We start from the raw sequence: 13413 nt of genomic DNA, 5'->3' as shown, positions 1-13413 counted from the left end.
AGGAAGTTGTCCATTTTGTCTACATTGTCTAGTTTATTAGCATATAGAATATTCTCATTAACTCCTTTATTTCTGTGGGGTCAGTAGTTATATCCCATTTCCCATTTCTAATTTTATTTGCATCCTCTCTCTCTCTTTTTCTTTGTCAGCCTAGCTAAGGGTCCATCAATTATTGATTTTCTCAAAGAGCCAACTTTTGGTTTTGTTGATTTTCTCTATCATTTTTTCATATTCTCAATTTCACTTATTATGCTCTAATCTTTGTTATTTCTTTCCTTTGTTTGTTTTGGGCTTAGTTTGCTGCTCTTTTTCTAGTTCTTCCAGGTGAGCAGTTAATTCCTTGATTTTTGCTCTTTCTTCTTTTTTAATATAGGTGTTTAGGGCAGTAAGTTTCCCTCACAGCACTGCCTGTTCTGCATTCCATAAGTTTTAATGTGTTGTATTTTCATTTTCATTTGCCTCAAGATATTTATGGATTTTTCTTGTGATTTCTTCCTTGAGCCACTAGTTGTTTAAGAGTGTATTGTTTAGCCTCCATGTATTTGTGTATTTTCTGGCCTTCTGCCTGTTATTGATTTCCGACTTCATTCCATTATGACCTGAGAATGAGTTTTGTATAATTTCAATCTTTTAAAATTTATTGATACTTGCTTTGTAACCCAACATGTGGTCACCCTTGAGAATGATCTATGAACACTTGAGAAAAATGTTTATCCTGCTGTTGTGGGGTATAATGCTCTGTAAAGTCATTTTAGTCTAGTTCATTTATCATAATATTCAAGATCTGTTTCCTTATTGCTCTTCTGTCTAGATGTTCTATCCATTGATAAGAGTGGTATATTGAACTCTCCAACTATTATTGTAGATATGTCTACTTTTCCCTTCAGTGTTATCAGTGTATGCCTAATGTATTTGGGGTACTCTAGCTCAGTGCATAAATATTTATGATTGTTATGTCTTCTTGATTAATTGTTCCTTTTATTAATACATAGAGTCCTCCTTGTCTCTTTTAATTGTTTTACATTTGAAGTCTAATTTTTCAGATATTAGTATAGCTACCCCCACTTTTTTCTGTTTGTCGTTTGCATTAAATATATTTTTCCAGTCTTTCACTTTCAATCTATTTTTGTCCCTGGGTCTAAAGTGAGTCTTGTAGACAGCATATAGATGGTTCCTATTTTTTAATCCATTCTACCAGTCTATGTCTTTTGGTTGGGAAGTTTAATCCATTAAAATTTAATGCTATTACTGTAAAGGCAGTACTTCCTTCTATCATTTGTCTTTCAGATTTTATATGTCATTTCTTTTCTTTTTATTCTTACTGACTTCCTTCATTTCTACAGTGTTCTACAGGTCTCTCTCTACTGTCTCTTCCTATCTGTCTGCAGTGCTCCTTTTATGTCTTGTAGCATATGTCTCTTATTCACAACCTTTCTCAATGACTATTTGTCTGAAAATATTTTAAAGTCTTCATCATTTTTGAAGGACAGTTTTACTGGATATAGAATTTTTGCTTGGCACTTTTTCTCTTTCAGTATCTTAAATATATCATACCACTGCCTTCTCACCTCTATAATTTCTGCTGAGAAATCCGCACATAGACTTATTGATCTTCCCTTGTATGTGATAGATTACTTTTCTATTGCTGCTTTCAGAATTCTCTCTGTCTTTGACATTTGACAATTTGATTAGTAAGTGTCTTAGAGTAGGTCTGTGCAGCTTTTTTCTGTTTGGGCTATACTGTGCTTCTTGGAACTGCAGTTGTATGTATTTCATAAGAGATGAGATGTTCTCAATGATTTATTTCCTCTGTTATTCTTCCTGCCCCTTTTCCCTTCTCTTCTCCTTCTAGGACACTCCTAACACATATATTTGCATTCTTCATGTTGTCATTTAAGTCCCTGAGACACTGCTCATTGTTTTTCCATTCTTTTCCCTATTTGCTCTTTTGTGTGGAGGATTTCAGATGACCTGTCCTCTAATTCATTAATCCTTTCTTCTGCCTTTTCAGTTGTGCTGTTGTAAGACTCTATTGTGTCTTTCATTCCCACAAATTCTACCATTTGTTTTTTCAAACTTTCGCGTTCTTTATGGTTGCCCAATGTCTTCTTTATATCCTTCATCTATTTTGCCATATCTTACCTCAACTCATTGATTTGCTTTTTTTTAACTGATTCAGCATGTTTGCTTGAACATTAATTAGTCATTTCAACTGCTGTATTTCATTTGGAATGTTAGTTTGCTCCTTTGACTTGGCCACATCTTCATTTTTGCTAGTGCAACTCATAATTATCTGTTGGTGCCTAGGCATCTGATTTCCTTGATTAGTTTATTCTGGAGGTGATTCACTCTTCTCCTAGGGTTTTCTTGTTGATTGGTATTGTGCTCTTTATGTTCTTTGCCATTTGGTTTAACTTATTCTAGACCTCTGGTATAGCTTCTATTTAACTTATCAGAATTTATCAGCTCTTGTTTTCCTGGTTCTTGACCTGCTGAAATAGAACCTTTTTTTTTTTTTTTTTGAGGCCGGTCTCCCCAGATAGATCTACCCCAATAAAATTATCTACCCCAATAAAATTTTCCCAGATAAGACAGGAGGGTATAATCAGTATCAAATTTCCCTGAGGATAAAATCCAGCAGGCTGTCAGAGACTCCTGTAAGGACTCTAGGCTCTGTGCTTTTCTAGTCCTTCCTAACAGGTGGTGCTTGTCAGCCTTCAGCTCCCCATCAGTGTTGGGTGGTGTGGTACCTTTAATTCTAAGCAGATTCTATACCTGCAAGAGTGTGGTTGAGATAGAGGCTGTTGTAGAAGGCAGACTTAGGACTTAGCTCTTGGGGTCTGAATTCTCTGATTGAGGTCTGCACTTTTTCTTGGGGAAGTTAAATCCTTTAGGAAATTATCTCCTTCATTTAACTCCTTACTTTGTCTTTCAGACCTATCTTAAGCAATAAATGTTTTCTTTTTAATTTTTAAAAATTTTTTAATAAGTAGTTTCTTTAAATATCATCATCATCATCTTGAGCAACTAGTAGTCTCTGTGTGCCTACTGAAAATGAAATTTTCCTGCTCTTGATGGCATATGCATAAATTAGATTCTTCTGAGTTAGCAACTACTAATTTCCTAAAAGTACAGAGTATGTTATGCTAGTTGGCATTATCTTATACAAATTTGTAGTGGTTGTTGATATAATTAGACTTTCACTTTTCCATTCCAAAATAGACACAGAATCCCATAAGGAGAATCTTTCTATCCTCCCTGTCTCAATAACACTGATGGATGTATATAACATAAGACTATTTTTCAGACCTTTTGACTGCAACCCCCCACAGTAAGAAATATATTTTACATCTTGATGCTGCATATAACACACAGACTAACACACACACATATAAAGCATTAAATAATACTGACTCTTACAAGTGTAACACATTCTGGCATAGTTTTTCAAATTTTTTTCTAATACTGATCAGGTTCCCATACATTAATTTCCACAATGTGCAATTGTGAAAATATTGCATGTTGATTAAACATGTGGGATTTAAAACCGGAGTGTCTGGGTTCAAATTCAGGTTCATCCATTTACCATGGGCATAATCCCAGGTGAGGCACATCCCCTCTTATAATCTCAGTTGCTTCTATAAATGGTGATAATACCTCATAGCCTCATAGGAAGATTACATGAGTCAACTCTCAATAAATGTCAGCTATTATTAACCAAAATAATGAACTAAGCATCCAAATACAATTGTCTGTTTGACACACAATTGGGTGTCTTGAAAACCTCAAATTCAGCATGTATAAAACCAAGCTCATAATCTTCCATCCAAACCTGGTTGTCGTGCGGTGTTGCCTGCTCTTCACACACCCGGCAATACAACAGACGAAAGTTGGAGTCTGCCTTTCTCCCCTCCTTGGCCTTTACAGTTTGCATTTAGTCCTGTTAATTCTGCCTCTTAATGTAGTACCCACTTTCATGTACCTCAGGCTATTATGACCTAATTGTTTCTTATACTGCTTTAGTTGTCTACAAGCTGCTTCGCATGAAGGGTGAGATCTGAGAGGGTGAGCCCGAGATGTTTCCTGGTTCAGTCTTTGAGGCTTCTACACGGTAGATTGGCAGGCATATGCAGGCAATTGGAGTGCTGGCTGGCTCTGTATTCTGCCCCAGAGGGGCTGGGGGAGGGCCAGCAAAGGCACCACAAGCTTCTCCTTACAATTCTAACGCTGTGCTTTCTTGATCTGGCACTCACCCAGTTACTGCAACCCTTTAACTGTTTCCCGGAGTTCTGAGGAATATAGCTCTACCAGTTACTGCTAGTTGTTAAAAGATTCTGTGGGGGAATGGCACCCTGGAGCGTCTTATGCCACCGTCTCTTGTAGAGGAATTTTAAATCTTTCCTTATAAACATTGTAGGCAGAGATGATCTCAAACATTATCTAGCTATCTTAGTGACATCTGCTCAAGGCACAGGCTCACTCATGCTCTCTTTTTTTGTAACATAGGCAGGCAAATTAACTAAGCTGACTATATTCATCTAGGTAAATTTGAAAATAGATTTGATAATGGGTTTTAGAATAAATTTATAACCATATATAATCTATAATATTAGACTGACGAAGTCTATTTTTGATGGCTTGGAGTTTGTTGGTCGGGCTGGTTTATGCTCAGTTTGGCTGCTGACTCCCTGGTTTGCCTTGAGCAGCCCCTCTGAGACCTCTACCTGGCTCGAGGTGGTTTTTCAGGACCAAGTGTTAAATGCACATCTACTTTGTAAACTATAAATCAGCAAACAAATTTGGTTTAAGCCAAAATGCACGTGGTCCCTGAGCCCCACACGCATGACATTTTGCCTGAGTAGCTAGCTCAACTTGTGTGCATGCTTTCCTGGTCCTGCACCTGCTGGAACTGCAACAATAATCCTCTGGGCACGTTCTGGTGCACCAGCCTTCCTTGGGCTGTGCTGTAGCCAACGTCATAAATGATCCAGGCAGTGGGCCTCCCGGGATGCAGCAAAACAGAGGCTTATGGGGATCGCTAGTGGGCTGTGAGGTGGCAGCTGCAGCCACCTTCTGCAGATAGATACATTTGTTGCATTTCAGACCAAGCACTGGATTTATTTAAATCCAGTCCAGCAACTAAATGAGTGTATAAAGCAGCCACATTCACTTCTGTCTGAAAAGTTTTAGATGTCAGTAAGGTGGAATCTTTAAAGAAAAGGGTAGGGAGAGGGAGGAAAGTGAGGGTTTTGAAGAAATTTGGAGAACGTTTTCCCAAAAGTCCAAACAGCTTGGAACTCAGAGTTTTGGGAAATGGAACAGATGATCAGAAATGCCAGCAGTTTAACTGCCTGTCAGGCCTGGGCACAGCTCAGAGCATGTGTCCAGTAAAATCATTTCTTCACCGTGGTGGCCACATGCTTGTATACGTAACTGATATAGATGTGAATGTTATTTACGTACAGTTATGTGGAAAGCATGGGGCCTCACCAAGAGCTCTTGCGGTCCCACCTTGGTGACCAGGTCTGAGTGCTCTGTAAAGTTGGAGTGCAAGGACAGTCCCGGCTGCCCTTGGGTGGATGCTGAATGGATGTTAGTACATTCTCTGCTGGGCATTGGGCTCCAGCCTGCAATTGAGTTTTTCAGAGAATGTTGAAATACTGGGAAATCAAGGGAGTCATGTTTATGTTGTGAGATGGAAAAATGAGTTATGTCTAAATGTGCACCAGGTTATCCCCGAAAGGAGTGCTGTGGTGTGTCCGCAGAGTGCCTTGCCTTCCAGGGTAACTGTTGACGGGCAGCGATATATCCTGGTTTGTGTGCCTGCATGGTTGCTGGCTCAGATGGAACAGGAACTTGCCAATGGCCAGTTTGGTTGATCGATCTACAGGCAGGCGAAGCTCAGGCAGGCAGGCTCGAGCGGCAAAAGCAGTCTTTAAGGATTTTGCTAAAATACTCAGGATGTGGGCTCGGAAGTCACTCCAGTCAGTCTTTCCTCAGACTCTCAGGAACCCTCTAGCTGGGGAGAAGGGCCAGTTTTCTCTTAGGCATGTAGGGCAGGTATCTGCATATGCCCCCACTTATGGATGTCTACCTGGGCTCTTCTTCAGGTTGTAATAGAGAATAGCATATCTTCTGGTGGCCATAATGATTAAATGAGAAGTTTTTAAAGAGCTTGGTCCACAGTAAGACAATGATAAATGTTTGCCATTATCAGCATGCTAGCCTTCTGAGCTTCTCAGCCTGGAAACATTTTAAACTCACATGGTGTTGCCCAAGGAGGGCCCTGTGTTTTAACCTTTCATTCTTTCGTTATGTGATGGACTTCTTTCCATCTCACCAAGAATTAAATATTTGTTTCCTATTTTCTCACCCTTATAAACCATGTTGTATATTGTTGTGATGGAAAGGAAGTATAAGAAAAAGGCTCTAGCTGTATCTGTCATATTTTATTTCTTTTTGCAAAGATCTGAGGAACTAAAGCAAACCTGATAAAATATTAAAATTTATTAACTCTGAGCAGTGAGTATGTTTCTAAAAATTTTTGAATGGGCAATAGTTGATTCTAGGTGGCAGAGTTGGGGGGGTGAACTCTTCAGTTCTTCACTGTCCTCATCTTCTTTGATCATCTCCTGATGCCCAGCCAGCTTCCCTAATTCGAACATTTGAAGTCTTTGGTCTGTGGGTATTCGAGGTTGCCACCCCTGCCATGCAGTGTGTGCTTCTAAGTCTCTAAGCTCTCAGTGGGGGCTTTTGCGGCCCTGGCACCATTTGCTTCTATTCCTGGGCCTGTCAGTATCCCTCTTTCTGTCTCTCTGTAGGCTCTCACTCATGGTGGCCTCTTCTGCCAGTAACTTAGAAAACAGTCCCAGCAGCACTTTCTCCCCCTCATCCCCAGTAGTTGATAAATTAACATTTAAAAATCACGACACTGAGATGAACCCTGTCCATAGGTTTTCATACATTTACAGGACTGTTTCCCAGTATAAATCCCCCAAATTTATATTCCTGGGTCAAGGAACTTGCCAGGTATTCCACAGAAGGTTAGTATATCGACTTACACAGTCCCCATTCCTGTGTATCCTTGCCAACTATGGTTATTGTAATTTTAAAATATTTGGGACCTGATGGAGGAACTGTATTTTTTTATACTAATAAAACTGAACAATTTTCTATCTGTCTGTCTTTGGTGAATCCCTTTTTGTATCCTTTGCCCAGTTTCCTATGGTTTGTTCACATTTGTCTCAATGATTGGTAAGGGGTTCTCATGTATTAGAGATATTAGCCTTTGGTCTGGTTTAACCCTAGAAAAGAATTTTTCCCAGTTTGGATAGCCCTTATAAGTTATCCATGCAAAGAATGGAAAGACCTTCACCTTCTGAAGTGCAGAGTTTCTATGCTGCCATTTGCTTCTTTGTGCCTTCAGACCTCCAGTGGAAGACCGGGCACGTGGCGGAGAGTCTCACCAACATGCCCCGGCACTCCCTCTACATCATCATCGGGGCCCTCTGTGTCGCCTTCATCCTGATGCTCATCATCCTCATTGTGGGAATCTGCCGCATCAGCCGCATCGAGTACCAGGGCTCCTCCAGGCCCGCCTACGAGGAGTTCTACAACTGCCGCAGCATCGACAGCGAGTTCAGCAACGCCATCGCGTCCATCCGGCACGCCAGGTGGGCACGGGGGCTACGGGGCGGGCTGTGGGGGGCTGCGGGGCAGGCTGCGGGAGGCCGCGTCCGCGTGCGCCTTCTGGGTGCCAGGTTAGAGTAGCAACTGGGACTTTACAACCCCGAGGAGAGGACTTTAAAGCATACAGCAGAGGCTCGTGGCAGTATCTGGGGACAGATTGTTAGCCCCCCTTAGAAGGAGATCCCTTTCAATTTGGCTGCTTGTTAAATGTGTTCAATGAGTACATTTATTCATTGAATTTGGGTTTTGTGCCTGTAAATATCTGATTCTTAATCACTCTACATGAAACATTTTTTGATGATCTCATTTTTGAATGTTTTTAGATGTGTGGCTCTTTAACAGTCAATGTGGATATATGTGATTGCCTTTGATTGAAGGGCTTATTAAGAGAGTGATATCACACCTATCATTTTACCATTACTTATTATACAAAATGGTGTCCTGTTATGGTCGCTTAGTCTTCCAGAAATACAATTCCTTCAACTGTAGAAAGGGACAATATGACCTCCTTACAGAGTTAGAACAATAAAATTAAATTAAAGGTATTAAAGGATTGAATAAATAGAGCCATATTTACAAGCCCCATAACCCTGAACAAGTCATATACTGTAGCATTTAGTCAACTTTTGCCTGGAATATTTATTCCACAAATATCAGCAGTATTGTCTGTTAAAGGAGGCCGCTTTTGCTTTAATCAATAGAAATAATTACAAATATACAATTCAGAGGCCACTGTGCTGCCGGAAAAAGTGGACTAAACTTGGAATCCTAAGATTGGGACTCAAGGAAACAATTAGCTGCATGCTCTGTATTGGGGTTGTCTGGAATTGCTAGTGAACAAGACATAAGCAGAACCAAATTCTGCCTAAATTGTCATAGAAGGTAAGGATTCAGAAAGTTTGCTTTCTCCAAAGTGACTCCCCCAAAACCCAAGTTGCCTATCGGTAGTGATCTTGCCACATCCATGGAAGCAAAGGCCCAAACCCAGCTTTTAGAGAGCCAGTAGATAAGAGAAATTGGGAGACATAGAGCATGTGCCTCCATGCTTAGATGGGGCAAGGAGCAACTTCTTTGTGGTATCTGCATCCAAGCTTATCTAACCATGAGGGAGAAAAGAGAACAAAACCCTCCTCTAACTCACATCCCAAAGAACTACTGTTTATTGGCTAGTTCCCTTTATGGTTCAATTCAGAGAACATGACTTTTGGAAAGTCCTTATCTCAACCCCTACACACCCCACCTTATTTGTTTATTTAGCTGTTTCTTCCATTAGCCTGTGGAAAAAATAGAAGGCAATGACTTTTATTTCTGTATCTCCAGTGGATCATGGCACATTGTAGAACTCATTAAAAGTTTGAACTCTGAAAAGAATGGATACTCTTGGTTAGGGGGTCTTGACCTGCTTGAGAACTAGAGTCATCTCAGAGCCTGTCCTTGGCCACACACTGCCATCTCTGCTTAGTAAGTGGCATCATCCTGAAGCAATATTTGCAGTACACCCAAGAGCATTGGCTGGGATGCAGAAAATGTAAAAAGGAGAAGAATCGAAAAGTGCCTTTGGTCCTTGTCTTAGTTTGCCAGGGATGCTATGACACATACCATAAGCTGGTTGGTTTAAACAGCAGCAATGTATTGTCCATGATTTTGGAGACTAGAAGTTCAACATCTGGGTATTGGCAGGGTTTTCTTTCTCCTGGGGTTTGTAGTGTTCCAGCATTTCCCTGTCACATGGCGACCTCTCCTTGTGTCTGCTCCTCTGGTTTCCACTGATTTCTGGCTCTAGTGACATTGGCATCAGAATTTCCTTTTGCTCATAAGGACTGCAGTCACTTGGATCGAAGCCCAGTCTGATTCAATTTGGCCTCATCTAAATAGAATCTTCCAAGATCCTACTCACAAATGAGACCACACGTTAACTAATAATATCTTCAAAGGTCCTGTTTATAAATGAGGTCGCATGCACAGGGCAAGGAGTTAGGACTAGAACATGTCTGTACTAGGTACATGAGTCAATCCTCAACTGATTGAAGAGTCTTCTCTCTTTTGCCTATTCCTGGATGGGTTTAGTTTGTCAGGAAGAGTCAGAATAAGGACCTTTCAATTGGCATATGTTAGGAGTCCCAAGGAATCAGATTTCCCTCCAACCCCAGAGGCATTTGTAGCTGAGATACTTCAGGATTCAAGAGGAAGGGAGAGCATTTTATTTCAGCTCCAAACTTGGTTAGAATAGATTTTTTTCCTGAACCTTCTGTTCATGGAGCCCACTGGCAAGATATTTAACTGAATATTCTTGGAAGGAAATAATAAACTTGAAAGCATTTACAAACCTGTTTCTTATTTTGTGCTGATTTTTATCAAAAATATTTACTGCAGAATTCCGAACCAACAAGCTCTTCCTGCCCCAGTGACTACAGATAAAACTACTGATGTTAATATTTTCCCGGGTATCTGGATTTTAGGAATACTTCTCTTCTGAACATTTTTTCAACTAGCAACTGTGGTTTCTACAGCATAGTTGCATGGAGGTCTTGGTTTGCTGCTTCTCTCACTGGTTGGCCCTGTTTACTCCTGTTTCCTGGAAACCCTAGAAAGGCACTGGCAGAAATCAGTCCTGTTGGAGTTCCTCTTGCCATAGTTTGCAGCAGCAGCCTGTAACGGATGTCCATTTCACAGCCTCTCAGTGCCACTCGTGGGCGGTAATGTGGGCCAGGATGATGGCCATCGTGCCAAATGCACACTGAGTGGGCACCCGTGACGTATACATGCCCGAAGCAGTCTCTGGTGGTCCTGATGTAGGCAGCCAGCTGTCTTGTGCTAGGAGGATGACTCCCTCCCTGCCTTGTCCTAAGAGTCATTTTAGGGGGAGTCACTTTGCTTGAAGCAAACAAAAGGAAAACATTTGTTTGAAAAAGAGGCATCTGTGTCATGGCTGCTTTGCTTACCATTGGGCTGGAAAGAATTTGAAACGGACTGGCCTGATGGCTTTCCAAGCCCTGACACTGAGATCACCTTCAGTTTCTGATTGCTCCTGATTCTATCCGCCAAAAGCACGTGGCCACAGGAAATAAAAAGGGCAGCTGTGAAAGGACATGGCCAATTTGTCTTAAATGCCTCCTGCAGAGTCTGTCCTTGCTCTCGGGCATAAGCCCCCTGACGTTCCCTGCAGCCCCAGTGAAGCTGTCGACTTCCAGGAGAATGTAACCGAGAAGAATGTGTGCTCTCTGATCTACCTTGTAACTGGTGGCAGTATCTTCTGTTCAGACAGTAAAATGAGGTGTAGGAAACTTCTCTCTCTCAGTCTGCCAGGGCCACTGTAACTAATACTGCAGACCAGTTGGCTTGATCCACAGAAGTCTAGGGTTCTGGAGGCTGGAGGTTTAAGTTGCCGGCAGGTCCATCCCCTGGAAGGGTAGAATTTGTTCTATGCCTCAACTGTGGCTTCTGGTGGGTGGTCAGCTATCCATGGCGTTTCTTGGCAGGTGGCAGCGTAACAATCTCTGCCTCCCCTTTGTCTCTCCCCCTCCCCTGCCTTTCAGGACACAAGTCATATAGGATTAGAACTCACCCTGATCCAGTTTGGCCTTACCTTAATTAATAACATCTTCAAAGAGACTTTTACAAATAAGTTCACCTTCACAGGACCAGGGGTTCCCACTTGAGCATGTCTTTCCTGGGGGACACAGTCCAGTCCATAAAGCATATTTTGTTTGTGGCTTTGGTGGTACTGTCAGCACCGCCCCTGTGCCTGCGTGAGTGATTCTGTGATGGCTTCACTTCAGGAGAGTGGCCTGTTGGCCAGAGAAGGCCAGGGCATTTGCAAACAGCTCATTTGCAGGAATCTCACAAGAATCCCAGGGCCCGTGCATCATGAGCCCCATATTCCAGGTGAAAAGCATTTAGGTGTAGCAGAGAAGGTAATTTACCCAAGGGTCCCAGAGTTGTAGTGAGAAAGGCAGGACCAAGGCAGGTCTGCCGACCTGCAGCCGATGCCCTCCAGGGCCTTCCCGGGCTCGGGCTCTTGGTTTGCAGTAAGTAGTGCGTGAGCCCAGTTCACGAGCTCTTCACCCACGTGGTGGCAGAAATGACTCGTTCCGGGCTCAGGCTCAGAAGGCAGAGAGTTCCGCCTCGCGCTGGAGGTGTGACTTTGGAAAACTGGTCTCTAGGCCTCCATTTCCTCATCTGTAAAATGGGACAGGGTTGTGCTGACCTCATAAGGAGGTGATCGATGAAAACGAGACCGCCGAACGAGACGGTTGAGTGAGCGCTGAGAACACTGTCCTACAAACGAGCCCTGTACCGGGCTGGGGAGACACCACCAAATCGGGCCTCTGAGCTGCTTTTCCAGTGGAAGGGGCTTGATGTCAAGTCATCGCATTGTTTTAAAGTCTCCTTCCCTCGGCAGACATTTCCCAAGGGTTGTGGTCTGTGGTCAGGTTATGGGACATGAACCCCGTGCGGTGGGGACTCCTGGCTGCAGCCACGGAGCATTGTCACCAGCCAGCCCCACCCAGCACAGAGGAAAGGCCGTGTGCTTTATTTATTTATTTTATTTTTTTGCCTGGGCAGGCATCGGGAATCGAACTGTGCACTTTATTTTTTAACTTGGCCAGAGTGCTTTCTGCATAAAATCTCACCTCAAATATTGTGTGAGAAATTCAATCCCAAGTACATGTGCAGAGTGTTTTTTCAGTTTTGTTAAAATATGTAATAAACTTTATATAGCACACTGAGTGGGGCCTAATAAATATTTATCAAATGAATTGAAAGACTGTGGGGTTGAGGAGTTTACAGAATAAAGAATAATGCACTGAAACATTTATAACTGGTCCTTTGGAGAGAGAGAGGCTTTGGGCAAGTCTGCATCAGGGGTTGGCAAGCTGTTTTCCTGTAACGGGCCACTGAGAAAATATTTTAGACTTTGGAGACTGTAGGGTTCCTGCAGGGTCACTCACCTCTGCCTTTGTAGTGCAAAAACACCCAGAGAAGGAGCAAAATGAATAGGTGAGGCTGGGTTCCAATAAAACCTGGTTTAAAAAGGCACGCAGCTGGCTAGAATTGGCTGGCAGGCTGTAGTTTGCTAACCCTGGTCTTCATTATAATTTTCTTTAGCTGCTGCTTTTTTTTTTTCCCCCCAATTAAAATATGCCTTTACAATAAGGGAAAACAATGTGTTATATATAAAAAGAACAATAACATAAAAACTCCTACAACACGCTGGGCAACCTCTTACACTGGAATTCTACCGGTGTTAGCTGTTTATTTCTTAACATCTACCCAATTCTGAGAAACGAAGGAGAAATTAAAAAACCTGTTAGAATTTTATATTTAGGAACACATACACATTCATTTATCACCTCCTGTGAGCCTGCCGCTGTGACAAATGTGGGCGGTTCGAGGAGAGCCTTATTTTATTTTATTGTGTTTTTGCAAATTAAGATGTTTCTATAAAGTAAAACCGCGTTAGCTTCTGTATTAGAGATCCTGCGCTTGGTAATTCGCCCAAGGAGTTTTGCCCCTGGTTCTCTGGGGCTGGTTAATCCAGTGCAGAGATTTTAGCCCAGGCCAGACTCCAGACCTGTGTGTTATGCTGCTGAGTGTGTTAGTCTTACTTTACCGGGCTAATGTTTGTACCAGGGTTAGGAGTTATGATTCATACTGGCGTAGAGCTGAACCCATTAGCCCCTTGCCACTCAGCTGAGTTAACCAGTCTAGGCACAAAGCAAT

General features: G+C 42.2%; 1 protein-coding gene and 1 long non-coding RNA gene across 2 annotated transcripts in view; one reads left to right on the top strand and one right to left on the bottom strand.

Moving 5' to 3' along the window:
• The window catches only part of LOC143678192 (uncharacterized), a 37441-nt gene extending 33500 nt beyond the window's left edge, over window positions 1-3941 (bottom strand). The window contains exon 1 of the long non-coding RNA XR_013173102.1: window positions 3833-3941. This is a non-coding gene — a long non-coding RNA (uncharacterized LOC143678192). The remainder of the gene's footprint in view (window positions 1-3832) is intronic.
• The window catches only part of DNER (delta/notch like EGF repeat containing), a 389785-nt gene that overhangs the window by 372896 nt on the left and 3476 nt on the right, over window positions 1-13413 (top strand). Inside the window, exon 12 of the mRNA XM_077155359.1 lies at window positions 7427-7673. Coding sequence (XP_077011474.1) covers window positions 7427-7673 — 247 coding nt within the window. The remainder of the gene's footprint in view (window positions 1-7426; window positions 7674-13413) is intronic.

The sequence above is a fragment of the Tamandua tetradactyla genome, chromosome 3 (assembly GCF_023851605.1).
Source record: "Tamandua tetradactyla isolate mTamTet1 chromosome 3, mTamTet1.pri, whole genome shotgun sequence".
NCBI classification, from domain to species: domain Eukaryota; kingdom Metazoa; phylum Chordata; class Mammalia; order Pilosa; family Myrmecophagidae; genus Tamandua; species Tamandua tetradactyla.
This window is presented reverse-complemented; position numbering and strand designations above follow the sequence as displayed.